The sequence below is a fragment of the Hyperolius riggenbachi genome, chromosome 7 (assembly GCF_040937935.1).
Source record: "Hyperolius riggenbachi isolate aHypRig1 chromosome 7, aHypRig1.pri, whole genome shotgun sequence".
Classification (NCBI taxonomy): Eukaryota; Metazoa; Chordata; class Amphibia; order Anura; family Hyperoliidae; genus Hyperolius; species Hyperolius riggenbachi.
Window position 1 is genome coordinate 51,760,382 of NC_090652.1, and position 27,023 is coordinate 51,787,404.

Here is a 27,023-nt window from a genome sequence, read left to right on the forward strand (position 1 = left end):
TGGAATCCAAGTCTAACAATATGTCTTCTACCTGCATGAGACATTTCGTGAGATTCAGACTTTGCTAACGGCCATTGCTGCGATTTATGTACGTCACCATCACTACCATTGAAATAGCCCCAATAAACAGGTTTTTGTGACCCTAGGCTATGACCTCTTCGGCCTAGGGGCCCGAAACTCACCAGTCATGTTCCCCCTAAGGGTCCCTACAATGCTAGAAAATTTGCCACTGCTGAGTAATTGCCCTTTGAAAAGATGTGAGATTTTGGAACTGTAAATAGGAGGCCCAATGAAAGCCTATGGGGGATTTTACCAAATTTGGAGCCCTGTAACTCTGGTTTGCAGAGATGTAGGGAACCCATCTTTGGAGCCCAAGTCTAACAATATATCTTCTACCTGCATGAGACATTTCGTGAGATTCAGACGTTGCTAACGGCCATTGCTGCGATTTATGTACGTCAGACTCGCCACCATTGAAATTGCCCAATAAACAGGTTTTGTGACCCTAGGCTATGACCTCTTCGGCCTAGGACTGCATTGAACGCGACCCACGCATTGTGCTCATTCTGGACAACACCAATTACTGGGTTTATACCCTTCTGGATCCACGGTACAAACACAATGTTCCAAAACTGCTTGAAGAAAGAGCCAGACAGGTCAAAATGGAAGAATACCAGCAGGCCCTTGTGGAGACTTTAGAGAGGAGATTGACATCCTCCCCCTCCTCTAGCCAGTTGTACGCCGACAGACTGACTTCCGCAAACCCAGGACGACCAGGAGGGCAGCAAACAACACAAGCCGCAGCTAGTGCCCAAAAGGGAATGGTATCGGCAGTGTCCTTGGAGTGGAAAAGTTTTCTGACACCCATGCAGCAGCACACAGAACAGCAAGCGTGCAGATCCACCTCCAACACCGATCGCCTGGAGAAGATGGTCAAGGACTACATGTCAGATGGCGTAGCTGTGTTGAACAATCCATCTGCACCCTTCAACTATTGGGTATCGAAGCTAGACACCTGGCACAAACTGGCAATGTACGCAATAGAGGTGCTGGCTTGCCCGGCAGCCAGCGTTATGTCGGAACGCTGTTTCAGTGCTGCCGGAGGCATCGTCACAGATCGGCGGCGTATCCGCCTCTCCACAGAAAATGCAGACCGTCTGACTCAAATTAAAATGAATCAATCCTGGATTGGAAACGACTACGCAACACTCCCGGACCCCAACCAAGTAACATGAACAATGAACATCTGTGATGGGTTAGCGTTTCCGGTCCCTGTTTATTGAACCTCTCATCTGTATTACATTTATGACTGCATGGCGACAAAATGCAAATTGCTATCCGCACGCTTCTTGTCCTCATGCAAGGCCTGGGTTGTTGTGTCTCAAAGCGTGGCCTTCTCCTCCTGCGCCACCCTCCTCTTGTTCCATCACGTGTGCTGCTGCTGGGTTAGCGTTACCGGTCCCTTTTCCTGGAACCTCTTATATGTATTACATTTATGACTGCATGCCGACAAAAAGCATGTTACCTGTGCAAAGAAAACAGACATTTCCCGCATTTAAAAGACAGTTTTCCCTTTGAAACTTTAAAATCGATTTTCTCAAAAACTATAAGCTCTTTTTGCTAAATTTTTTTTCCCTCTTGTACCCACTCCCAAGGTGCACATACCCTGTAAATTTGGGGTATGTAGCATGTAAGGAGGCTTTACAAAGCACAAAAGTTCGGGTCCCCATTGACTTCCATTATGTTCGGAGTTCGGGTCGAACACCCGAACATCGCGGCCATGTTCGGCCTGTTCGGCCCGAACCCGAACATCTAGATGTTCGCCCAACACTAGCCAGGCCATCAAACTGATTGGACAACATTGCTGTGAAATTCTATATCCTTTAAACATTATTGACACACAACCTCACTAAAAAATTTAATGACTATTGTCTGTTAAGGTGGGTACACACATCAGATAAAAGTCTTTGGAAAATGAAAGATCACAGGCCAATTTTACCCCCTTCCATGTAATATGAGAGCCATGCCTACACAGTCTATTCTATTGAGCTGAACTCCCCATCAGATAAAAATCTTTGCAAGATGCTGCACACAAAGATGCTGTACACATGCAACAGATCAGTATCTGCAAAAGATCAGTTCCTGCAAAAGATCCGTTCCTGAAAAATGCATTCATAGTCTATGATATCTGCAGAACAGCTTACACACCTTGTTTAATGGGCCTTCATCTGCAAATCAAACAATTATCTTCAGATCTGAAGATCCATCCTGGTGGATCTGATCTGCAGATAATTGTTAAACAAGGTGTGCATCTGCACTTGTTACTTGTTATTTGTAATTAATTGTCACAGCTTTTCATACTGTTTTTGCTTTCAGAGAAAAATGCTCTGTAGTCGGATATGAAACACTGGCTGTGCATTAAAGCAGGCACCCCTTCTGCAATTGATTTGTCCCAATACAACTAAATCCTACCCTCAATAAATTACAGCTTTTGCCTCTGATATTTAACATGAAAAGTAGGAAAATGTTTACACAGCTACTTAGACATTATGTATACATTGTCATTTAGAACACTTGGGTATTGATAGTATTCCTTTAAATTGTTATTTTTTTTTAATTTTTTGAAAACTGTACATAATTACAAATTGGCTATTACGAAAACTAATTATAATTACAGAAATCATTGTGACTATAAATCATATGCGTATAGTCGAAATTACGCAAAATTCAGTGTAATTTTTCATGATTACGTGAGAGTACGTGATTAATTTTTAATTATTATCGTAAGTACAAAAAATTTACAATATTTTTGTAAAATCATAATTAGCATATTATGATCATCAATATATTTTAAACACCCCTCCCTCCTCCCCTTTTTCGTTGAGAAAATGCAAAAAATTGGTTGTCTCCAACAAACTGAGAGAACATATCCTTCCCAATTATTTCTCCCTCTGACACGCTGATTTCCGCATCAGTCCCGTCGTCACCTCTCTTGTCCCCTCCCATTGCCCGCAGCCACAGGTCCCCACTCTAATATAATTACACAGTGAGGAATGGTGTACATGTTATTTCTCTTGTGGGATGTTTATTGGATTCGTGGAAAGGCTTAAGCTATTTACACACCACAATCTTTTTCATCTGAGTCGTCTCTACAGTCGGGTTCACCGTCACAGCGCCAGACTTTGGGAATGCATGTTAAGTCATTACATTGAAATTCCTGGTAAGTGCATGCTGAAGATCCTGCAAGAAGCATCAGACATAGAATATAAGGATACATTCACTGATTCATGTGTGCACCTATTCATCATCATGGATGCAGAAGTGTAACAATAGACCCTGCAAGGGATTCAGCCACAGGGGGACCCAGAGGCCGCAGGGGGCCCCAAGGGGGAAGAAGTTTCTTTTCCCTGTCCTGAGAGACTGACAACTAAGGGCATGGAGAGAAAAAGCTTTCTGATCTTTGCACAATTGTTCTAATGACTGCATCTGCTCAGCCACAAGTGTTGCAGACAAAGATTTGTAGATAGTCCCTATTCAGTGTTCATCAGGGTCTTGTGAACAGCACCCTGCCCCAGCCTCTCTACCCCCCTCCCCAAGTGCTCTGTACTGTAGTGATGCTTGAGGAGTCTGCAGAGCCAGTTCTGCTCCATCAGAGGTTGACAGAGTGAGTGTAATAAGCTGAAGCTGGGAGCACACTTGTCTGTCTTCTTTTCAAGTTTTCTGTGTGCATTTTTCTGTTTTTTGCGCACCGTGGGGTTGATTTACTAAACCGTGCTATGACAAATATCACACCTTATCAAAGATATCACACCTTATCAAAGTTAACACACCTTATCAGAGAAGCATAGCGAGCGCTACGAACCCGCGGGGGCTCAGGGGAGGACGATTGTGTCATTGCCAATTAGCAGGTATAAGTTCATAGCGCTCGCTATGCTACTCTGAAAAGGCGTGTTAACTTTGATAAGGTGTGATATCTTTAATAAGATGTGATATTTGTCATAGCACGGTTTAGTGAATCAACCCCTATGTGTGTCTGTATGTGTGAAAACATGCACACTTATCACAGAAGCTAATGCAATTGATAGAGAAAATGCCTGCAGTGTTTGAATGCTGTTTTTGGCTGGGTTAACATATAACATGACGTTTTTTTCTGGTGTTTTCCACAGATGCATTTGCATCTGGGTCATGCATTTTTCACGCTTTTTGCGTTTCGCAGTTGCAAATCGCAATTGTGATTGTCCTGCATTTCTATGCCTTTTTACGTTTTTGTGGTTCACTAATAGAAAACGCATATGCGTTTTCTATGCGTTTTTTAAATTAAATATATGCTAATCATCAGGAAGCGGAAACACGTCAGAGAGCTTCACTTTTAAATTAAGAACGCTGTGGAAAACGCATCAAAAACACAACGCATATGCGTTACCATGGACTTTCATTATGTGCATTGTGGCAGCCAGCCTGCAGATTATGCAACACTGAAAGCGTCTGCAGAACGCTTACTGTAAATAGCAGGTAGAACGCTGATCCTTCTGCATCCCATAGACTAACATTGCTGCATAAAACGCAGTGTTTTACGCTCTGCAAGCGTTTCTACCATGTGTGCACCCGGCCTGAATCTGCATGGGGAAAAACATATTCAAGTGAGCAGTGAGCACTAGTCAATTGAATAACATTGGTTCTCAGTATACCCATGCAGAGAATGAGAGGGGGCGGGAGGGGACCCCATCCAAAGTTTTGTAGGGGGGGCCCAGTGATTTCAAGTTACGCCCCTGCATGCATGATTTCAAGTTGGCCTGACTACCGTATCATTTACCTACTGCATCCTTTATCAAATAAATGATGACTCCTCCATGGAAAATTAAGATACATTCCAGTCAGAAAACCAAATTCTTTAAAACCACTTCAGGTTCTGGGGTTTTTCCCCCTTAAGGGTAGGAACACACTAGGCAGAATCGCATATGCATTTTCCATAGCACATAGTGGAAAACGCATTTGCGATTCTGCCTAGTGTGTTCCTACCCTAAGGTTTCTGACAAGTTTGGTATATCAGCTGTATCAGTATTAATACAGCAATCACTTTTTATTACCTATGCCATCAAACTGATGCATGCATTCTATTTTTTATTTATTTTTATTATTTTATTATTTTTTATCATCATTCAGCCCCTGATGAGTCATAATTGATGAAACCGGTAGGGCAGAGCCTGGAACGCAGTGTGAGACGCTGACTCCACATGGATTTTTTTTTTAAGTGCATTAACTGAGTGGCATTTTTAATATATATTTTTTAAATAAAACAGTATTAATCTATGGGAACCCTGTTTTTGAGTAGGTACTGATGGCCGGTGTACTGCCCAGAAGGGCATAAGCGCTGTTTGCTGGGTCCATAGAGAGTCAGCCATTACAGCTCTGCAGTAGAAAGTGCATTGTCATTGTGTGACTCTGGTAAGGGAAAACAGGAGGGAAAGAGGCTTCAGCCAATCAGGCTGCATTAGTTATGCCTGACGGGAAAGTAAAGGAGAAAAAAATAGAACCCAGCATGCCCTGCAACTTCCTTTGTGCGGCAGATGTACCAAATAAGAGACAGGGAAACTGGGGAATGATCTTTTATGGAGAAGAAAAGTATTAGTGAGTTTTAACTTTCGGATTGCCGGGTTAGCATCCTTATTACTTGTTTACCAGATAAAAATAAAGAATTGATTTTTGATTTTATGCCCGACAGTTACACTTAAACAACTTTTGTTGTTATGTCTTCGTATGCTCTCTTTGATTAATACCGGACCACACACTTCACATCTTTTCTGCTTGCCCCACTCCTGGGATGATCCGTTGTCACCCCCATTACCAAGAGTGCTGTACCATGTGGCATGTGTGTGGTGCTATGTGGTACACACACTCTGTAAAGGGGGTGAAGGGCTTGGAGTTGCTCCAGCGGGATAGCTGAGAATTTACCCAGCACAGGCACTGATCAATCATGTCAGACCAAGATACTCAATCGATGCATTCAACCAATTTCATCCCATAATGAATCAAATAATCAATCAGGCGGACATGTTGCAGCACTGATTTTAATTCGATTTGCAGGGGCCCTTAAGTGGAGAAGCCTGGGGTGGGGGGCTGGCTCTGGGGCCCTCCAGGGCCATTTTTAGTGGCAAGAGGGTGCGCAGTGCAGGAAGGGGGAGCATCAGGCACAAACAGAGGCGAGGAGGGAGGGGACCCTCCTCCCCAAACTCAGGCTACCATCAGCACCCCCCTCCAATAACCACACCTGGGGGGCCCATCCAAAGTTTTGCAGGGGGGCCCAGTGGTCTTTAGTTACGTCCTTGCCGATTTGAAATAATTAAGGAATGAGATGGTTGATTAATCTGCAAAATTGTGATATGTATGGGCACCTTTACACTCCTGAGCTCCCTAGGTATTTATATAGATATATTTAGTTGTACATTATTGATTTGCATACTGAATGTTGTAACATACATACTGTTTGTTGTTTGCTGTGTGGTTTGTTGGTCAAATCTTAGTTTTGTGAATTTTTTTCACCATTTGTTGTGATTTTTTTCACTGTTATGTACAGTATATTGTATATTGAATGTTCACCGAATAAACGTGTTCTTTCTACACTGAAGTCTCACATCCTAAATATGGCATAGTCTGGTCAGCTGTGTACAGCAGTAACACCTGCAGCAGGAACTAGAATCTTCACACACTCACCACACTCCTGTTCATCAGATCTGTCCCCGCAGTCATCAGAGCCATCACACTTCTTCCTTAGAGGAACACAACTTAGATTTTTACAGATGAATTCTTTCTCTGGATCACATTTTGTTTGTTCTGCAAATTCAAATCATGCAGGTTTAGGAACTCACAGAATTCAAATGCTATCCTCATCAGAGGTGGTGACTTTAAAGAGACACTGAAGCGAAAAAATAATTATGACATAATAATTTGTATGTGTAGTACAGCTAAGAAATAAAACATTAGAAGCAGAGACATGAGTCTAATAATGTTTCCAGTACAGGAAGAGTTAAGAAACTCCAGTTATCTATGCCAAAGAGCCAATGAGCTTTCAAACTCGCAGAGAGCTCTGTCTTCTGAAGCTTATTATCTCAAGTGTCAGTCACTGTATTTTGTTTTCTTCTGCAGAGGACGGTTCAAAAGTTCACTGGCCTGCTCTGTAAAATCATTTAGAATTTTGAGTAGTGTGTAAACTGCAAATATTAGAGAATCATGCATTGTTATAAAAAACACTATATAACTGAAAATAAAAATATAAGAATATTTTCCTGGCTACTAATGTTCTAGTAATTATCCGTGCTACACAATAAATTCATTAAATGATTTTTTATTAGTTATTTTGCTTCAGTGTCTCTTTAACCATCTAACCATTCTTTCTTTAAAGGACAGGGGCCATCCAAAGTGCAGAACAAGTGTATTTGTAGAGTTGGAACAGACTGAGCATGAGCAACATATGACACCATAGGTGTGAGACTGTGAAATAAAATGCCAGCCATGACTATAGTAGAAAAGGTAATGATTAGGTGAGAGTGTGTACGTGTGGCTCCTTCAAAATATAGGCATGCAGATTGGGTAATGTGAAAATGATCAAGCACTGAAAGTTTGTTGGCACTGCAGTGCAGTAATAGAGGGAGAGGATAGGGGGAGGGGGGGAGGTGCCATCTGGCTGCATCCATAACATTTCAGAGCATGCTCTGACCTGGATCAGTGTGATTGTGCAGCAATGAAGGAAGAGAGAAGTCGGCACTGCTCAAGTGAACTTTATTGCTTACTGATGCAGATTGCAGAGATACAAACACAATATTGCACATACTGGTGGCAGCAATCCAACAGCATGGGTGGGTGCACAGTGCTAGAGTCTATCAGTTAAGCCAATGGTTTTCAAACTTTTTTGAGTGAGGGGCCCTTGGTGGCTTTTCAAGGCACCCCTCAGCAAAAGCAACCCCCAAAATGCTGTTATGATCCTTATTAGGCAGCACCCCAATCCAAATAGTCAATGATCACCACGATAGGCAGCATCCCCCCTTCAGTTAGTCAGTGAGGCAGCAGTCCCTCTATTATGCAGCATCCCTTTGAATGAACATAAGAAAATAGTCAATTTTCTAGCGCACATAGACATTTCCCCACATAGGGACTGCAGTTAGTAACACCCCCTTTAATTATGCAGCATCACCTCAGCACCAACTCTGGAGTGTAAGTGACCCCCATTAGCTGGACAAACATTTCCTTACCTATCCAGGCCAAGGAACACTGATTCATCATTCCACCTCGATTCCTCTGTTGTCCAACTAAAGGCTAACTGGCAGGTAATGCAACCGCATTGTATATCAATGTGGGGTTATGTTACTTCATGGGAACGCACAAAGGATGGGGATGAATGCTGAGGCACCCCTGGTAGGTGTTCGAGGTGCACCAGGGTGCTGCAGCTCCCAGTTTGAGAACCCCTGACCGAGGCTCTAGACTCTTGCACTCTGAACCCACCCATGCTCTTGGATTGCTGGTATGTGCAATATTGTATTTGTATCTCTGCATCGTTAAGCAGTAAAGTTCACTTGAGCAGTGCTGGCCTCTTGGTCTACTGTGGACTGTGGCTTGTGCCTTCTACCATTGAAAGCAAAATATACAACCTTGTAATGTCGGTTGATTGGAGCTGGTAAGCCCCTTTTATTCCTTTGGGTGATAGTTACTACAAGAATATAGAAGGCCTGTATACCACCGTGGTGAAGTCTTACAGACTGTATATTGTATTGCACTGTATTTGAAGATCTGCACTGAATTGTGCTATAATTCTTGGGACTTTGGACATTGTCTATCCTCAGCTGCGATCAATTGTATAGTCCCCACTGGCACTAATAGAGTTTCTTTTATCTTAATTAGACACTACTGAAGCCATATAGACCTGCTAGCTGCCAGGCAACTGGTATTGTTTAAATATACTTCTCATTTTAGGTTCCCTTTAATCCATCTCTGGCCTGAAGGTACCAAAGTACCAAGTACCAAAAGTAGCTGGCGGCGGGAGAATGGAGGATCATGGAGGACCGGCGTGGGACAGGAAGGCTGCAAGGGGCTGGCAGAAGCCCCAAAGTAAGTAAAACACTTTTTTTTAAAATTTTAGTTCCACTTTAAGTTGCCAAGGCTGTGCATGTATATGGAAAAGAGGAGGGGTCAGGGACAGATCCTTGAGAAACCACCACAGACAAAGTATGAGGAGAAGAGACCTGATCTGAGTAAAAGACTGTGAAAGACCCTCCAGCAAGATAGGAAGATACAACACGTTACAAATAAAACCAGATAGTGTAGTTTCACCCCTGAGTTAAATACCAATTTTACAAAAACATGAAAATGGGGCTTTAAATGAACAAATATAGTCTTTTATTCTTCTAATCAAAGTCTTCACAGTTGCGGACACACGGTTAAACACAGTTTCCAGAACTCCAAATCACAATACACGATAGCCTGACACATGTTTCACGATCAAAGATCGCTTCTTCAGAGGCATACAGTATACATGTACATCTGTTAAAAACACACATAATGGGAAAACTTTATATTACATACCATTTAAGGTGCATGCGCATCGCAGGATACAGGAGCAAAGAGTAATAGGGGAACCTTATCTTACCATATATGGACCCTTGTGTAGCATAAGACCGCAATCTGTAGAGATCATAAATGCTATCAATACCATAATAAAAAAGTGTACCATACTGCCACCTAATCACCCGTGTGGGAACTCTCTGGTATACAACCAAAGAAGAAGGAGTAAATACTGAAACGCCAAAAGAAGGTTGTACTACAACACCATGTCTATGTCACAGAACTATGTAGCAAGACAGAGAAAGCCCCACACAGCCTCATGTGCATCATCACATTAGAATATCACAAAGCAGACAGAAATACAGTGCTCCAATAGAGCCCAACTCCTAAGAGAAATTACCAAAACCACAGATCTAAGTGCATGTGTCAGACCACTGTATATCAACATAATGTGCGCATGTGCGCCAGCACTGCATTTGATATTGTAATAGCCATTAGTATCATTTATACAGATAGGTCTGGTAATAGAGATTATATAAAAGTAAAAGGGAAAGTGCCCCACTATGTACATACGTATCCTAAACTATAAATAGGAGCCCAGTGTCTATCTAAATGCATAAATATACCACCTCCATGTGCCCAACCAAATACATGCCTAATTGTAAATATGCAAAAGTGCAGACATATGCCTGTGAGTCAAGAAGACTAAGTTTCAAGAAAAACGCCACCGCCGACTCCACGAGTGCGGAGGATATAATGGCTGCAGGCTAGGGAACTAGAAAACCCCTCTATTAGCCAATGAGAGGAGTGCAGGGTGGAGCATGCGGAGAAAAGGCGGAAGTGAGAGGAGCCAGCACGCTGCCGTGATCCGCACGCCACAGAACTCCGTGGACCGCACGGAAGCTAGAAATCCTAGCGTCACATCCCTAAGCCATGGCCACGTGGGGTAGACGTCAGAGATATCGGCGTCATCCAGTACAGGCCCCCCGACGCCCCACCCACTACATCCATACATGGTGGCTAACCGGCCCAGGGCAGCGCGTCACCACATGCGCTCCACATCGCGCATGTCTGATGTAAACCCAGACCCAGACCAGCACCACCTATTGGGCGGAGGGAAGATGGCAACTCTACACTGACAGGCAATGCCCGCAAAATAAATTACATCCCACAAAGTGACCATCCCGAATAGGAAAGAGAGAGGGGGGGAGGGGGGGGGAGGGGAAGTGTGGAGTGCAAACCCTATATAAATCTGTATATGTGAATTACATCCCCTAGCGTAATAAAACCAGCCTGGAAAGGGGGGCAAACTGCTATAAGGCATCCAATAAGACTGCCAAATACGCCACCCCAGGGCAAATGCCAAGGAAAAAATTTCCTTTATATATATGAAATAAATGCTCAGAGTGTATCCCAAAATAGAAAGCATATACAAAAAAGTATATGCAGACCCAAAATTTAAAAATCCTGCGATGCGCATGCACCTTAAATGGTATGTAATATAAAGTTTTCCCATTATGTGTGTTTTTAACAGATGTACATGTATACTGTATGCCTCTGAAGAAGCGATCTTTGATCGTGAAACACGTGTCAGGCTATCGTGTATTGTGATTTGGAGTTCTGGAAACTGTGTTTAACCGTGTGTCCGCAACTGTGAAGATAGGAAGATAACCAGGAGAGAGCAAGGCCCTTTATGCCTACAGATTAAAGTATCTGTAGGAGTAAGGTGTGGTCAACAGAATCAAATGCTGATGACAAATCAAGAAGGATGAGTATGGAAAAATGACCTTTGGATTATTGGCCACTTTAGCAATGTCCGTTTCTGTAGAGTCATTAGAGCAAAAGCTCTTTGCATGTGATTATTTAAAGGATACCCAAAGTGACATGTGACATGATGAGATAGACATGTGTATGTACAGTGCCTAGCTTTTTTATGAAGCCGCACTCTCTGGCTCTTCATCAATCAAAGTTGACTAGGCATGCTGTGAGTTTATCCCGGACACCATAGGATATTCAGTACAAGAAGAAAACGTAATGCTCCGCTCCGCCTTAGGGAAAGTATCTTCATTTATTTAATAAAAAACATACACAATTAAAATTTGTATGTTTTTTATTAAATAAACAAAGATCCTTTTCCTAAGGCGAAACGGAGCATTACGTTTTCTTTATGTACAGTGCCGAGGACACAAATAACTATGCAGTGTTCCTTTTTTTCTTTCTCTGTCTGAAAGAGTTAAATATCAGGTATGTAAGTAGCTGACTCAGTCCTGACTCAGACAGGAAGTGACTACAGCGTGACCCTCACGGATAAGAAATTCGGCCTATAAAACACTTTCCTATTAGATAATGGCTTCTGATAGCAAGAAAGAGATAAAAAGGGGTATTTCATATCAGTGAGGGTCACACTGTAGTCACTTCCTGTCTGAGTCAGGACTGAGTCAGCCACTTACATACCTGATACTTAACTCTTTTAGGCAGAGAAAGAAAAAAAGGAACACAACATAGTTATTTGAGTGCTAGGCACTGTACATACCCATGTCTATCTCATCATGTTACATGTCACTTCGGGTATCCTTTAAAGCGGACCCAAACCAAACATTTTTTTTTAATTAAAAATATTTAGTTGCACCACTGACACATACAAAGATAAATAAACACTCCTTCAAGCCTATGAGCATTTCTGTGCATGCTTTTCACCCTTCTCTTTTCATAACTAGGATTATACTGGTGGCAGCCATTAGCAATTCCTCCATTGCCAGACACCACCGACTCCACCAGTTTGCCAGAGTGGGGACTGGTGGAAACAGGAGAGGGACAAGAGAGGTAATGGGACTCAGGGGCGTGACTACAGATCATGGGGCCCACCAGCAAAACTTTGATGGCGCTCCTCCAATATTGACACCCCTTCCCTTTCCTCCCCTTGGTGAACATCACAGCCTGGGGGCTCATTTTGCAAAGGTCATAAAAATGTGTGGTCATCATAAACTTTACACCCATAATAAGTGTAGCCACAGTAATACCTGATTGGATTGATGGAGGAAGGGCACGTTAGTAGTCAGGGCCCCTCACAGCTCTGGGCCCCCCTGCAGTTGTAGGGCCTGACTCACACAGTGAGCAGTAATGTGTAGATTATTTATGGATTTATGGAAAGGCTCAAGCTATTTAAACACCCACCACAATCTCTTTCATCTGAGTTGTCTCCACAGTCATTATCACCATCGCAGCGCCATTGTCTGGAAATGCATCTCCGGTTATCACATTGGAAAAATGTTTTAGGGCACTTCTGAGGTCCTGCAAGAAACATCAGACATGAAATATAAGGATACATTCACCGACGTGTGCACCTGTCCCTATTCATCACCATGCATTGTCACGGAACAGCCGTGAGAAACGCAGGTGAATCTGGAAGATTCGCCGTTGATTTTCTGATCACTTCCTGGTTAGACTTGGGCAGCGATCAGAAAATGACATTCCTTCATTTAAAAGACAGTTTTTTTTCTTTCCCTTGCACCAGCTGGCAGGAAGCCTGGTGCCTGTGACTTGTTAATTAGCCAGAGGTGTAAAACTCAAAGTTTGTCCAAGCTGATCTCACACTCAGATGTTAATTAACAAACCAGAAGTCTTTTCAGAGCCAAGGGAGCTAGTCCTCCCAGCATGAAGGCAGACTTGGCGGAGCCATTCAGCCAGAGTAGGAAAGCATGGAGTTATGATCTTTAGCATGTTTTAGGAATACCATTTATAGGAGAGATGTGAACGTTATCTCATTCTGCTGGTCCGGATCTTGTGAATATTTTGATATTAAATTGGGGCCACTGACATAACCAGAACTCGAGGTATTCCACTATTTCGTAACCGGGCATGCAAACGTGCCCAAGTTTGGGATCATATGAATTGGCACATTCTGAGGAATATTAATCTGTGATAGTCATGTGTGTGCGGAAAGCGTAAGCCGAGATATGACAAATGTCATATTTGGTGGGCATGGGAAACCCACCCAGGAGTTTAACCGCCCCTGTCCAGCCCCTGGGCTGGACCTGAGACTCCACCTAAAGATGTACATTATTCAAAAGTGCCTGCAAGGGACTCCTCCCTGATTCCTCCACATTCCACCTTCATGGGAGCACCCCTGCATGGGCTGGCTGTTGACCTACCCAACCTACTGTCCGTTGTCAGCAGTCCTAGCAGATGCCACATCCGAACGCAGTGGCGCAAACGCCTTGTCCAGAACGGTCGATGTTGGGTCTAGCCTGATGGTAGCGGACAGCGACCTGTCCAGGTGAACTGAGCCACAGGCTCCAATAAATTCTCCCGCCGTACCGGCAGCTCTAGACCAGATATCGCAGATTAGCGGCAATGCCACACATCTTGTAGATGCATGTCTATATGCCTTTACCCCAGGAAGGGCTGTCACGGAACAGCCGTGAAAACCCAGGTGAATCTGGAAGATTCGCATTCGATTTTCTGATTGCTTCCTGGTTAGACTATTCAAAAGTGCCTGCGAGGGACTCCTCCCTCATTCCTCCACATTCCACCTTCATGGGAGCAATGCTTCATGGGAGTTACTTTTGAATAATGTACATGTTTGGGTGGAGTCTCAGGTCCAGCCCAGGGGCTGGACAGGGGTGGTTAATCTCCTGGGTGGGCACAGACAGCTCAGCTTGATAAAGGGGCGGCTGCCCTGAAACTTTGCTATATGCTGTCATGCTGATTTAAGCCAATAAAAGAGCATTAATACATTGGATGGTGTCGGTTCATTAGCTTTCTGCTACAAGAGATCCAGAGTGCAGCTGGTTTGACCGAGGCACATCCACAGGTGATATAGAGGAGTGCTCCACTACTATCCTTATACGAACTCTAAAATTACTGAATTTTTAGTGGTATGCGCAGCTAGGAATGGGATGGAGGTGTGACTAGGCGTGTCTGACATTGTCCCTTTTTCTCATCTCAAAAAGTTGGGAGGTATGCATCAGTTATCAAATAAATAGTGAAGCCTCTGTGGAAGGTTAAAACACGTCCCAGCAGGAAAATCAAAATCTATTAAGGTTTAATAAAGAGAATCAACACCTTCCGAAAAAAAGTCAGGCCCCTTTCACACTAGCGTGTTTTCATTGCATTGCATTACCCTTTTACATCCAGGATTATGCTAAAGCAATGCAAGTCTATCGGACATTTCACACCTGGGGCTTGATTCACAAAACAGTGATAACAGAGTTATCACGCCAAAATGCTTTGCACATGCAAAAGTGCGTGCAAGCCATTTTGCGTGCGTGTTGCACGTGCAAAGTTTTAGTGCTCATGCGTTAACTTTTACGCTTACGCGCGATAAGTCCGCTTTGCACATGAAAACTGTGGCGCTTCACATGCTAACCTATTAGAGTGTATGCTTAGCACACTCGTGCTAAGCTGGTTTGCATGCAAAACTTTACACATGCAAACTATTGACTTCACGCGGAGTCATTAGTTTGCGCACGTAAAGCTTTATGCGCAAGATATCACGTGCAAAGCAGCTTTGCATGGGCGTGCTAAGTGTTAGCACTCTTTTGTGAATCAAGCCCCTGATACGTTGCGATGGGATGAGTCGGAAGCATCCGATCTGACGCACGGGCATCAGCCTGTTATGGGACAAGCATGTGCGGTGATGTTAGTCTGTGGCAGTGGTAGGGAACCTATGGCTCGTGGGCCACATCTGGCTCACATACAAATCAGTAACTGTAGCATGCACTACTACCTTACTCGCACTACCGCAAAACTAACTGCTGCTCCAATTGTCCCACTCTGCGCCCTGTCAGATCCAGTGAATTTGTAGGATGAGATTCCCACACTTTGATTGGCCCAATAGGTTGCCTGTCACTTGACAGGCAGCCTACTGGGACAAAGTGCTTGTACAAGCTGTTAGTCGGTATTTCTCCTGTCTGGCTCTCGGGGAAATTGCTGATGTTGCTGAAACCCACTGGACACTTCCGCTGCCCAGTGGATCAACTGTATACACATCACCATGGCAACAGGGACCTTAGCCCTACTGTCCCAGTACGAAACATATTGTATGGCTCTTATGGAATTTTAAAATATGTGGTGTTTATGGCTCTCTCAGCCAAAAAGGTTCCTGACCCCTGGTCTATGGCAACGCACATATTTGAACTGTTTTGCAATGTGCATGCGTAGAAGCACCTTTTTCGGGACACTTGCTTACAATATGTTTTTCGGCCACAGGAAGTTAGCAGTAGAAAGCCTCATTTAGTGTCTGAATTGCATGCATGAATTACATTAACGTGCAGTAGCGCAGGTATATCTACGAGGCTTATTTTAGTGATCCGGTACAATGTGCTTATCCGATTGCACTGCAATTAAAACGCTGGTTGCTGATGTGAGACTTGCCCCAAGATTGGGCCTCATGGTAAATAGATTTGGAAATTGAGGTGGGTGGTGGGTAAGAGATGAGACCAGCTGGACTCCCATTGTGCCCACCATCATGGGACCGTCCCCCCTCCCCACTGACGTGCCACCAAGCTCTCCCCTCATGCTGCGACCCCTCTAGCCCCCAAAAACGGTCCTGAGCGGTCCCGCTCAAAATTTCTGCAGGGGGGCCCAGGGATTACTAGTTACGCTCCTGCCCACCATCCACCTCCACTCCTGGATTAATGTACCACATAGTTTGATTATTGCCTAGTCGCTTTGTCACACATGTAAAAGTTTTCCATTAAAAAAAAGAAATGTGAGAAACGGAAGGTGCCCAATCTTTACTCTTTTTGTAATACATTGCATCTTCTTTCTTACCCTCTAGCACAGGTTTGGAGAACAGTGGCCATGGAGGACTACCACTGATGCGGTGAGGCCTTTCCATCTTTTTATGCTGATTTACTTTTATTACTCAAGGGAGTGCTGCATAACGCCTCTTCGGTGACTGTTTAATTCAATATGCCTGCTAAGCGGGACCTCCCAGGTGCTCCTCCGAGACCCTTGTTGATGATGGCCACACTTTTTTTATGACCTTTGCATGATTTGCCCCCAGGCCGTGATGGTCACCAAGGGGAGGCAAGGGAAGGGATATTAACCGCCGATTGGTGGTGGGAAGGTGGCACCACCAGGACCGCCAGACTTAGCAGGGAATGCATGCATGCATGCGTGCATTTTCCCTGCCATGATGTAGAGTGGGGATCCATATTCAGCCTGCCAGCCACGATCAGAGCTGGTAGGCTGTTGGAAAGAAAAAACTGTTATTACAGTGGGTTGCAAAAGTATTCATCCCCCTTGAAGTTTTCCACATTTTGTCACATTACTGCCACAAACATGCATCAAGTCTTTTAGGGTATGTCTCTACCAGCTTTGCACATCTAGAGACTGAAATCCTTGCCCATTCTTCTTTGCAAAACAGCTCCAGCTCAGTCAGATTAGATGGACAGTGTTTGTGAACAGCAGTTTTCAGATCTTGCCACAGATTCTCGATTGGATATAGATCTGGACTTTGACTGGGCCATTCTAACACATAGATGTTTTGTTTTAAACCATTCCATTGTTGCCCTGGCTTTATGTTTAGGGTCATTGTCCTGCTGGAAGGTGAACCTCCGCCCCAGTCTCAAGTCTTTTGCAGTCTCCAAGAGGTTTTCTTCCAAGTTTGCCCTGAATTTGGCTCCATCCATCTTCCCATCAACTCTGACCAGCTTCCCTGTCCCTGCTGAAGAGATGCACCCCCGAGCATGATGCTGCCACCACCATATTTGACAGAGGGGATGGTGTGTTCAGATTGATGTGCAGTGTTAGTTTTCCGCCACACATAGCGTTTTGCATTTTGGCCAAAAAGTTCCATTTTGGTCTCATCTGACCAGATCACCTTCTTCCACATGGTTGCTGTGTTCCCCACATGGCTTGTGGCAAACTGCAAACGGGACTTCTTACGCTTTCTGTTAACAATGCCTTTCTTCTTGCCACTCTTCCATAAGGGCCAACTTTGTACAGTGCATGACTAATAGTTGTCCTATGGACAGAGTCTCCCACCTGAGCTGTAGATCTCTGCAGCTCGTCCAGAGTCACCATGGGCCTCTTGACTGCATTTCTGATCAGCGCTCTCCTTGTTCGGCCTGTGAGTTTAGGTGGATGGCCTTGTCTTGGTAGGTTTACAGTTGTGCCATACTCCTTCCATTTCTGAATGATCGCTTGAACAGTGCTCCTCGGATGTTCAAGGCTTGATCCCTGACCTGTCTTGTGTGTTCTTTGGACTTCATGGTGTTGTAGCTCCCAATATTCTCTTAGACAACCTCTGAGGCCCTCACAGAGCAGCTGTATTTGTACTGACAGATTACACACAGGTGCACTCTATTTAGTCATTAGCACTCATCAGGCAATGTCTATAGGCAACTGACTGCACTCAGATCAAAGGGGGACGAATAATTATGCACACCCCACTTTGCAGTTATTTATTTGTAAAAAATGTTTGGAATCATGTATGATTTTCATTCCACTTCTCATGTGTTGTGTTGGTCCACTTTGTGTTGGTCTTTCATGTGGAATTCCAATAACATTGATTCATGTTTGTGGCAGTAATATGACAAAATGTGGAAAACTTCAAGGGGGCCGAATACTTTTGCAACCCACTGTATCATTTGTTCAGTGCTGCAATCTAGCGCAGCAATGTACAGGGGACAGCATTGTCACTTAGTTGTCCCCAGGAGTGGCTCACTATCTAATTCCTCTCATTTGATGCTGACGCCTAGAAGAGGTGATTGTAATGTAAGGATCTCGGGGTAGGAAGGGGGGAAAAAGAGATTTTTTTATTTTAAAAAATAACTATTTAAATGCATAATAAAAAAAATTGCAGGAGCAATCAGAGACCACCACAAAATTGCTCTATTTGTAGGAAGAAAAGGAGGTACAATTAATTTGGGTGGTAAGTTGTATGGCCAAGCAATAAATCGTTCAAGCGGTGAAGGTCCGAACTGTAAAAATTTGCCTGGTCACTAGGGGGGTGAAAACCTATGGTACTCAAGTGGTTAAAGAGACACTGAAGCTGAAAAAAAAAATGATATAATGAATTGGTTGTGTAGTACAGATAATTACTAGAACATTAGTAGAAAAGAAAATATACTCATATTTTTATTTTCAGTTATATAGTGTTTTTCTTATAACATTGCATCATTCTCTAATATTTGCAGTTTACACACTACTCAGCATTCTAAATGATTTTACAGAGCAGACCAGTGAACTTTTCAACTGTCCTCTGCAGAGAAAAAGAAAATAAAGTGACTGACAGTTGAGATAATAAGCTTCAGAAGACAGTGCTCTCTGCTACTTTGAAAGTCAAGTGGAACTCAATGGTTCTTTTGCATGGATAACAACTGGAGGTTCTTAAATTTTCCTGTACTGGAAATGCTATTAGACTTATGTCCCTGCTCCTAATATTTTATTTCTTAGCTGTACTACACATACAAATCAGTATATAATATATATTTTTTCACTTCAGTGTCTCTTTAATATTGGGAGGAGGCACCATCAAAGTTTTGCTGGGGGGGGGGGGGGGGGCATGATTTGTAGTTAGGCCCCTGAATCCCATCACCTTTTTTGTACCTCTTCTGTTGCCGATTACCAGTATGCCCGCCTCCCCCACCTGTCTCGCAGCCACCAGTCCCCACTCTAAGGAGTTACATAGTGAGCAGTAGTGTATATATTATTTCTCTTATGGTATTTCAATTAGATTCATGGAAAGGCTCAAGCTAATTAAACACCCACCGCAATTTCTTTCATCTGAGTTGTCTCCACAGTCATTATCACCATCGCAGTGCCATTGTCTGGAAATGCATCTCCGGTCATCACATTGGAAAAATGTTTCAGGGCACGTCTGATTTCCTGCAAGAAGCATCAGGCTTAGAATATAACGCCACTCCCACATTTATGTACCACAAGTCTGATTAATCCATAGACACTTTGTGACACATGTAAGCTGCGCTTTTTCCACTAAACAAGAAAAGTGACAAATGGAAGGCACCCGATCTGTATTCTGTTTGGAAAACGTTGAATCTTCTTTCTTACCCTCTACGGAGCACACGTTTGGAGAACAGCTGTCATGGAGGACTACCACTGATGCGGTAAGAACTTTCCATCTTTTCATGCTGATATATACTTTTATTACTCAAAGGAGTGCTGCATAATGCTTCTTTAGTGCTTCATAATGCTTCTTCCACTCCCCCACCGCTCTACCACGGTGGCTCCCCTCTGTGCATCCCTCCACTGGCTTCCTATCCAATCCAGAATCAGATTCAAGATACTGTGTCTGACCTACAAATCTGTCCACAAAACCTGCCCAACCAAGATTTCCGATCTTACTCAGAGAAACACACCTAGGCCTCCTCCAATGAACTTCACCTTACTGCCCCCCCCCCCCCCCCCCCCGCACATCACCCAATCCTATGCACGCCTCCAGGACTTCTCAAGAGCTGCTCCAACATTATGGAGCTCCTTAAAAAGCCTCCGCATCCTAATGAGGCTTCCCATGGTGCCCTCTAGTCCCCTGTTGCAGCTTGCATACCGTCCAGCTGATCGGCGCCACATTCCTCTTCTGGCAAAATGTAGCCGCACCTGTACAGTAGCATAGCCATACTCAATGGCGTAGCAATAGGGGGTGCAAAGGAGGTAGCAACCGCTTCAGGACCCTGGGCCAGAAGGGCCCTGCAGGGGCCACCTTTAACCACAGAATTAGCTCTTTATTGGTCCTGTGCTAATAATATTCAGTTCTATGGATGCTTTGATTAGTAGTGATCATTAGCACACTGTTTCCCATCTCCTGCTTGCACCTCTGACACTGCGGTTGTCTTTGATTGGTTTTGGTGTGCCGTATCTATTGTTATGTATAGAGTGCTTGGGGGGCCCAATGTAAAACTTGCACTGGGGCCCACAGCTTCTTAGCAATGCCACCGGCCATACTCGCACAGGCACACCACAGCCGCACTCGTGTGTGAAGAGGAGCGGGAACCCGGTCAGATCACCGACAAACCCTTATCGGTAGTCGCTGGGCGGTCCACGAGAGGCAGCAGGAAACTGGAGGACACAAAGGGCAAGTCTTACTAGGATCTAGAGGCTTCCATCTCCATAGGTAAGTATGTGATTTTGTAACCGAGCTTTAGCGTGGGTACATTTCAAGATTGTCTGAGAATTCCCACTGGTCCAAGTAAATGCGGAAGCCTCAGTGGGACATTATGATACATCATTGTGTGGCAGAGATACAACAAGTACAAACTTCAGGGATGTGTTCTGCAACCAAACCTGAAGAGATACAGAAGAAGAGAAGAAACGAAGAGTTCAAAGCAAGTTCAAAATACAGGCAGATGATGGTGAGGGATGGCAATGCTTTGGAGAACTCATGGAGAAGCATGTGATCAGTTTGATCAGCTGATAGATTTGTAAGGTTCTGATTTGCTGCTCATGATCCTGCATTAAACCAGGAAGTCATCACAGCAAATCAGAACCTTGCAAATCTATCTTGCATGCTTCTCCATAAGTTCTCCTAAGCATTGCCATTCCTAATGATGGTATAGGATTGTAATAAACATTTGTAACATAAATAAATAAAGTGATGCATCATTAAACTTTTATTTGAAAGTGGTGCAGAGGGGGTTCAGAGGGGGTTTTAGGTATAAAAATATAAAATGGTAAGGAATGGGGTGGGAGGGTTTATGCCCAGGGAACAGACACATAGCTAGTGCCATTAATTTGAGCCCACAACAGGGACCTGGATGTCCCCTGCTGCACTGCCCATGAGCAAACTCACCAGTCCAGCATTGCATATTTATCATCCTGTTATCATGGATATACAGCCTGTCTATTCACATACTCACCATGTGCTTATGACCAGCAAGATATTGGTTAATAAAGCATCAAGCAGGTCCTGGACTATGTGCAGCTAGGAAAGGGCATGATGAGATTTTGTCCCCAGGTGCAGAGGAGATCTTAGGTCTAAAGACATTAATAGGTTAAGAAGAGGGGCTGGGAGGTGTTAGGCTTGAGGATAGAATGGTATTGATTGGTAGGCTGTCAGGAAGTTTTCAAGGCAAACAGGAAGGGGTGGTGCACTTGCTAAACAGCAGATAGAGTAGTCGTCAGGGCATACATTTGAAATCGGCGCCGGTAGACTTGGGCGCAGGATACAGCCGGTATATGGCTGATGCTGCTTCTGCACAAGTCCGGGTCTTGTTAATTACTACTCCCCCTCCAGGCCGCCACGGATAGTGGGGGAATGGTATAATTTGGCTTCCTGCGATTGCTGGAGGCTGAATTATTGTTTTTTTTTAAGCAACTTCTTCGTCTTCTGACGGCGCCGACGTTACTCACTGAGCGCTGTTGTGGATGTGATTCCCTTTGTAGTCTATGGTGGCTCCGGCTGCGCCCAAATCTAGCAGCACTGAAAAGCAGTGCTCCGGAGTGCTCCGGAGTGGCTCTTTCTCATTACTCCCCTTATTGTGTGATTGGCTCACCTCTCCCAGCTATTGGTGCAGGTATGCTTGACAGCAGCCTTCTCTTCTGGGACTCAGTGGATCCACGATCAGCTAATTCTGCTGATCCAGGGGCTAGGTCTGCATGTTCCAGTATCTAACAGGCAGCCATGTGTGAGGAGATCAGTGCCACACAGGGAGTTCCATCTAGGGTCTTTCAGCTCAGTGGCCCAAGTGCAGCTCAGCTTGTGCCACTAGGAGACATGGGGGTCAGGGTGATAGAACTGTTTGCTTGGTGAATAGTTCCCGAACTTCCCGGCAGACATTGGCCATTTGACAGCTTGCTTTAGTGGAGAACAGTATACACCATTCACACCCACCCTATACTTTCCCATTGGGCCATTTTTTGACCTTTCATCTCGAAGCCAGGTGAGGCATGATGACGACTAATCAGACCTGATCACCCGCTGGGACACTACCTCCCCTATAAAAGTCTGCCTAAGGCCTCTTGCACACTGCAAATTACAAATCCGATTTGTGATTCCGATTTGCGATTTACGCTTCAAATTTTCCCTGGATGCTATCAACACAAGAAGAAATCCGCAGAAAATACACTGCATGCAGGAGCAATAAAAAATTGGAATCGATTAAAAATCGAAATTGCATGTAAAATTGGATCAAATAACAAATCGGAATCGCATGTAGGGCTTGATTCACTAAGCTATGATAAGTGTCCGCGCGAGTTTTGCCGTTTTTGTGCACGCTAATTTTCATGTGCAAACACAAATTTTAGCACGTGATAACCTTCGCACCACGAGTAGCTGCTCTGCTACTCCTGGTGCACCAGCTAGGGAGCTGTAAAACATCTTTTGAGAACTCATCTGACTAGATAGGCTGTATAGTGTGCACTGCTGTGTGGTTGCTTCTTAGTTCTTAGGTGCTGTGCTTCTTGTAGTGCACCACCTAGGGACACTCCATTAGTCTTTCCGAGGACTCATCCTGATCCTGATCACAGAAGTCATTTTTTGTATTGACATTGACCCTGCTGTGTGCTGTACTTGCATTTTTGCAGTTTGGTGTGTGTTGTAGCCGCCAGAGGCATAGCTAGACTTAACAGGGCCCCCCTGCAAAAATGATAGCATGGGGCCCCCTTGGTCCCCAAACCCTATGAGAGTCACATGATCAGGAGCCAGCGAATGGCAGCAGGGAATGTTCTGCTATGAAGCAGAGTGTAGAAGTAGGAAAAATGACAGGTGATCCCACTACTTGCTACTCTGCATGGTGGGAGGAGGAGGCAGGGCCGGTTTTTGTGAGGGAACAGGGACTTTTTTTTTTTGGTAACTGGGTGTACTTGCAGTTGGGGAGAGGGTGGAGGAGGCCCCCCAAAGCCTCTGGGCCCCCCTGTGATGGTAGGGGTCACAGGGATGATTGCTGCGCCCATGCATCTGCCCCCATCGCTTAGTTTCATTAATCTGTTTGCCATTCATTTCATAATCTTTCTTTACCACTTCATCCTACAGCCCATTTTACCTTACCGCCAAAAGGCATTTTTACCCGTCAGCACTCCTTCCATTCATTTGGCCATAACGTTATCACTGCTTCTCACACATGAATGATCTATATCTTCTTTTTTTATGCCACAATTAGGCTTTTTGTGGGTGATACTTGTTTTAAGTAATTATTTTTTATGCATTTTATAGGCAAAAACAAGAATATAAAAGAAAAATATATACTACAGTATTTCTCCAATTCCATACTCTATAGTTTTAAAATAAGCAATGCTACTATAAGAAAAAAAATGCCCTTTATTCACGGCTATCATAATATTTAAATTATGCTCCTAGAACAATCTATGGCGGCAATATAATATTTTGAAGTAAATGTGTATTTTTTATGTTTTGGGAAAGCCTCGACTATTCGGGGCCAGCACTGGGGGGACGAGAGGGGGCAGGGCTCCCTCAAATAAATATCATGCCCCCTCAATAGCGCAGAGCCACAGGGAGGGGCGGCGAGGGACAGCGTAACAGCGGGCAGGGGTCGTGCCCACCTTCCCCTGCCAGACTGTGGGACCCCCGTGGTGACCTGGCCATGGCGTCTAATAGATGCCGCACTAGTTCATCTCCGCAGCTCACCGCTCCAGCCTGCATAGTCTTCCAGCAGGCAGAGCAGGGCTACACAAAGATGGCGCCCGAAGCCCTGCACTGGAGACTATTTGTGTCTCCAGCACAGGGCTTCAGGTGCCATCTTCCCATAGCCCTGCTCTCTGCCTGTCAGCGCGGGAGATTTGCACTGGCCGCAGGAAGATCATCAGGGAAGCTGCGTCCAGAGAGAGGACTCTTCTGCAGGAGAGTACATTTTTTTTGTTTTTTTTTTACAGGTGATCATTTTTGGTGAAACGCTGCCCACATTATTGCCACACATTGCCACACTATGATTATTTTCTGGTGAAACGCTGCTGCATTACGATTGTTTTCTGGTGAAACATTGCTGCGTTACGATTATATCATGGTGAAACATTGCTGCGTTACTATTATTTTATGGTGAAATGCTGCTGCACTGCTTGCATTTCATGTGTTGGAGGTAACGGTTGTTGCATTTCATGTGTCAGAGGTAATATTTCGTGCATTTCATGTGTCGGAGAAAAGAGTTGTTGCATTTTATGTGTTGGAGGCAGTGGTGCTCAGCAGAGCTCGAATATTCGAGTAGCTCGAATATTCGAGCTCTTTCTCAGCTATTCGAGCTCGGTATTCGAGCTCCGAATAGCTGTAGCTATTCGAATGGGCTATTCGAGTACACTCGAATAGCCCATTCACTATTCGAGCTATTCGAGCAAACGGCGCTATTCGAGCTCGGTACCGAGCTCGAATAGCGTCATAGCCCAGATTGATGTCCTTAGAGCCAATCAGAGGGCTCCCAGGCCCTCTGACGGCAGCCAATCACAGAGGGGGACCCTGGCCAGCCCCTACCCTATAAATAGCGGCCGCCATGTTAGGTTTCTCCGTGCTTGCCTGAGACTTGCATAGAGAGAGAGTTGCTCCTTTGTGCTTTGGCTTAGCAAGAGCTCTATTGTGGTCATTTACCTAGCGTTTTTGCTCACATACACCTCCTATATACACCTATATTGTTGTTAGTTAGATAGACATTGTATTTTAGTTAGTAGCTTTTGTGTCACATAGACAGCTGCTGCAGGCAAGCTTACAGCTTTAGGCCTCAGGGCCTGCCTGTGTGGGCAGCTGTTCTCTCCTGTCCTCTGTTTATTTCTGTCATCTATACCAGTATTTCTGCTGTCCTTTACTACTGATTGTATTTAGTATTGTAGTTAAACTGTACTAGGACACTCACTGTCACTGTTCATAGGCTACTAGCTCCTGCGTGTGTGCACTCAGTCACTGTCTGTGTACACACACTCTATTTCCCTCTGAAGTTCTGCTTACTGATTGATTATTGTAATTAGTTGTACTTTTACTTACTGTTACTACTGACTCTTACTGTACTAGGAGTCTAGAACACTCAGTCACTGTTCATAGGCTACTAGCTCCTGCGTGTGTGCACTCACTCACTGTCTGTGTACTGTAGTGTACACACACACTCTATTTCCTTCTGATTACTGATTGATTATTGTAATTAGTTAGTTGTACTTACTGTTACTACTTACTTACTCTTACTGTACTAGGAGTCTCTAGGACACTCAGTCACTGTTCATAGGCTACTAGCTCCTGCGTGTGTGCACTCACTCACTGTGTACACACAACACACACTCTATTTCCTTCTGATTACTGATTGATTATTGTAATTAGTTAGTTGTACTTACTGTTACTACTGACTCTTACTGTACTAGGAGTCTAGGACACTCAGTCACTGTTCATAGGCTATTAGCTCCTGCGTGTGTGCACTCACTCACTGTCTGTGTACTGTAGTGTACACACACACTCTATTTCCTTCTGATTACTGATTGATTATTGTAATTAGTTAGTTGTACTTACTGTTACTACTTACTTACTCTTACTGTACTAGGAGTCTCTAGGACACTCAGTCACTGTTCATAGGCTACTAGCTCCTGCGTGTGTGCACTCACTCACTGTGTACACACAACACACACTCTATTTCCTTCTGATTACTGATTGATTATTGTAATTAGTTAGTTGTACTTACTGTTACTACTGACTCTTACTGTACTAGGAGTCTAGGACACTCAGTCACTGTTCATAGGCTACTAGCTCCTGCGTGTGTGCACTCACTCACTGTCTGTGTACTGTAGTGTACACACACACTCTATTTCCTTCTGATTACTGATTGATTATTGTAATTAGTTAGTTGTACTTACTGTTACTACTTACTCTTACTGTACTAGGAGTCTCTAGGACACTCAGTCACTGTTCATAGGCTACTAGCTCCTGCGTGTGTGCACTCACTGTCTGTGTACACACAACACACACTCTATTTCCTTCTGATTACTGATTGATTATTGTAATTAGTTAGTTGTACTTACTGTTACTACTTACTCTTACTGTACTAGGAGTCTAGGACACTCAGTCACTGTTCATAGGCTACTAGCTCCTGCGTGTGTGCACTCACTGTCTGTGTACACACTACACACACTCTATTTCCTTCTGATTACTGATTGATTATTGTAATTAGTTAGTTGTACTTACTGTTACTACTTACTCTTACTGTACTAGGAGTCTAGGACACTCAGTCACTGTTCATAGGCTACTAGCTCCTGCGTGTGTGCACTCACTGTCTGTGTACACACTACACACACTCTATTTCCTTCTGATTACTGATTGATTATTGTAATTAGTTAGTTGTACTTACTGCTACTACTTACTCTTACTGTACTTGGAGTCTAGGACACTCAGTCACTGTTCATAGGCTACTAGCTCCTGCGTGTGTGCACTCACTGTCTGTGTACACACAACACACACTCTATTTCCTTCTGATTACTGATTGATTATTGTAATTAGTTAGTTCGTACTTACTGTTACTACTTACTCTTACTGTACTAGGAGTCTCTAGGACACTCAGTCACTGTTCATAGGCTACTAGCTCCTGCGT

The 27,023-nt window shown here is 44.1% G+C and overlaps 1 protein-coding gene across 3 annotated transcripts in view; it reads right to left on the reverse strand.

Moving 5' to 3' along the window:
• The window catches only part of LOC137524316 (coagulation factor XIII B chain-like), a 177,797-nt gene that overhangs the window by 14,948 nt on the left and 135,826 nt on the right, over positions 1 to 27,023 (reverse strand). For 2 of the 3 annotated variants that reach the window (XM_068244039.1, XM_068244038.1), the window contains 4 exons: positions 19,273 to 19,389; positions 12,727 to 12,843; positions 6,712 to 6,831; positions 3,124 to 3,240 (listed from right to left, as the gene is read on the reverse strand). In XM_068244039.1, coding sequence (XP_068100140.1) covers positions 3,124 to 3,240; positions 6,712 to 6,831; positions 12,727 to 12,843; positions 19,273 to 19,389 — 471 coding nt within the window. The remainder of the gene's footprint in view (positions 1 to 3,123; positions 3,241 to 6,711; positions 6,832 to 12,726; positions 12,844 to 19,272; positions 19,390 to 27,023) is intronic. The other variant, XM_068244040.1, reaches the window with a different exon arrangement.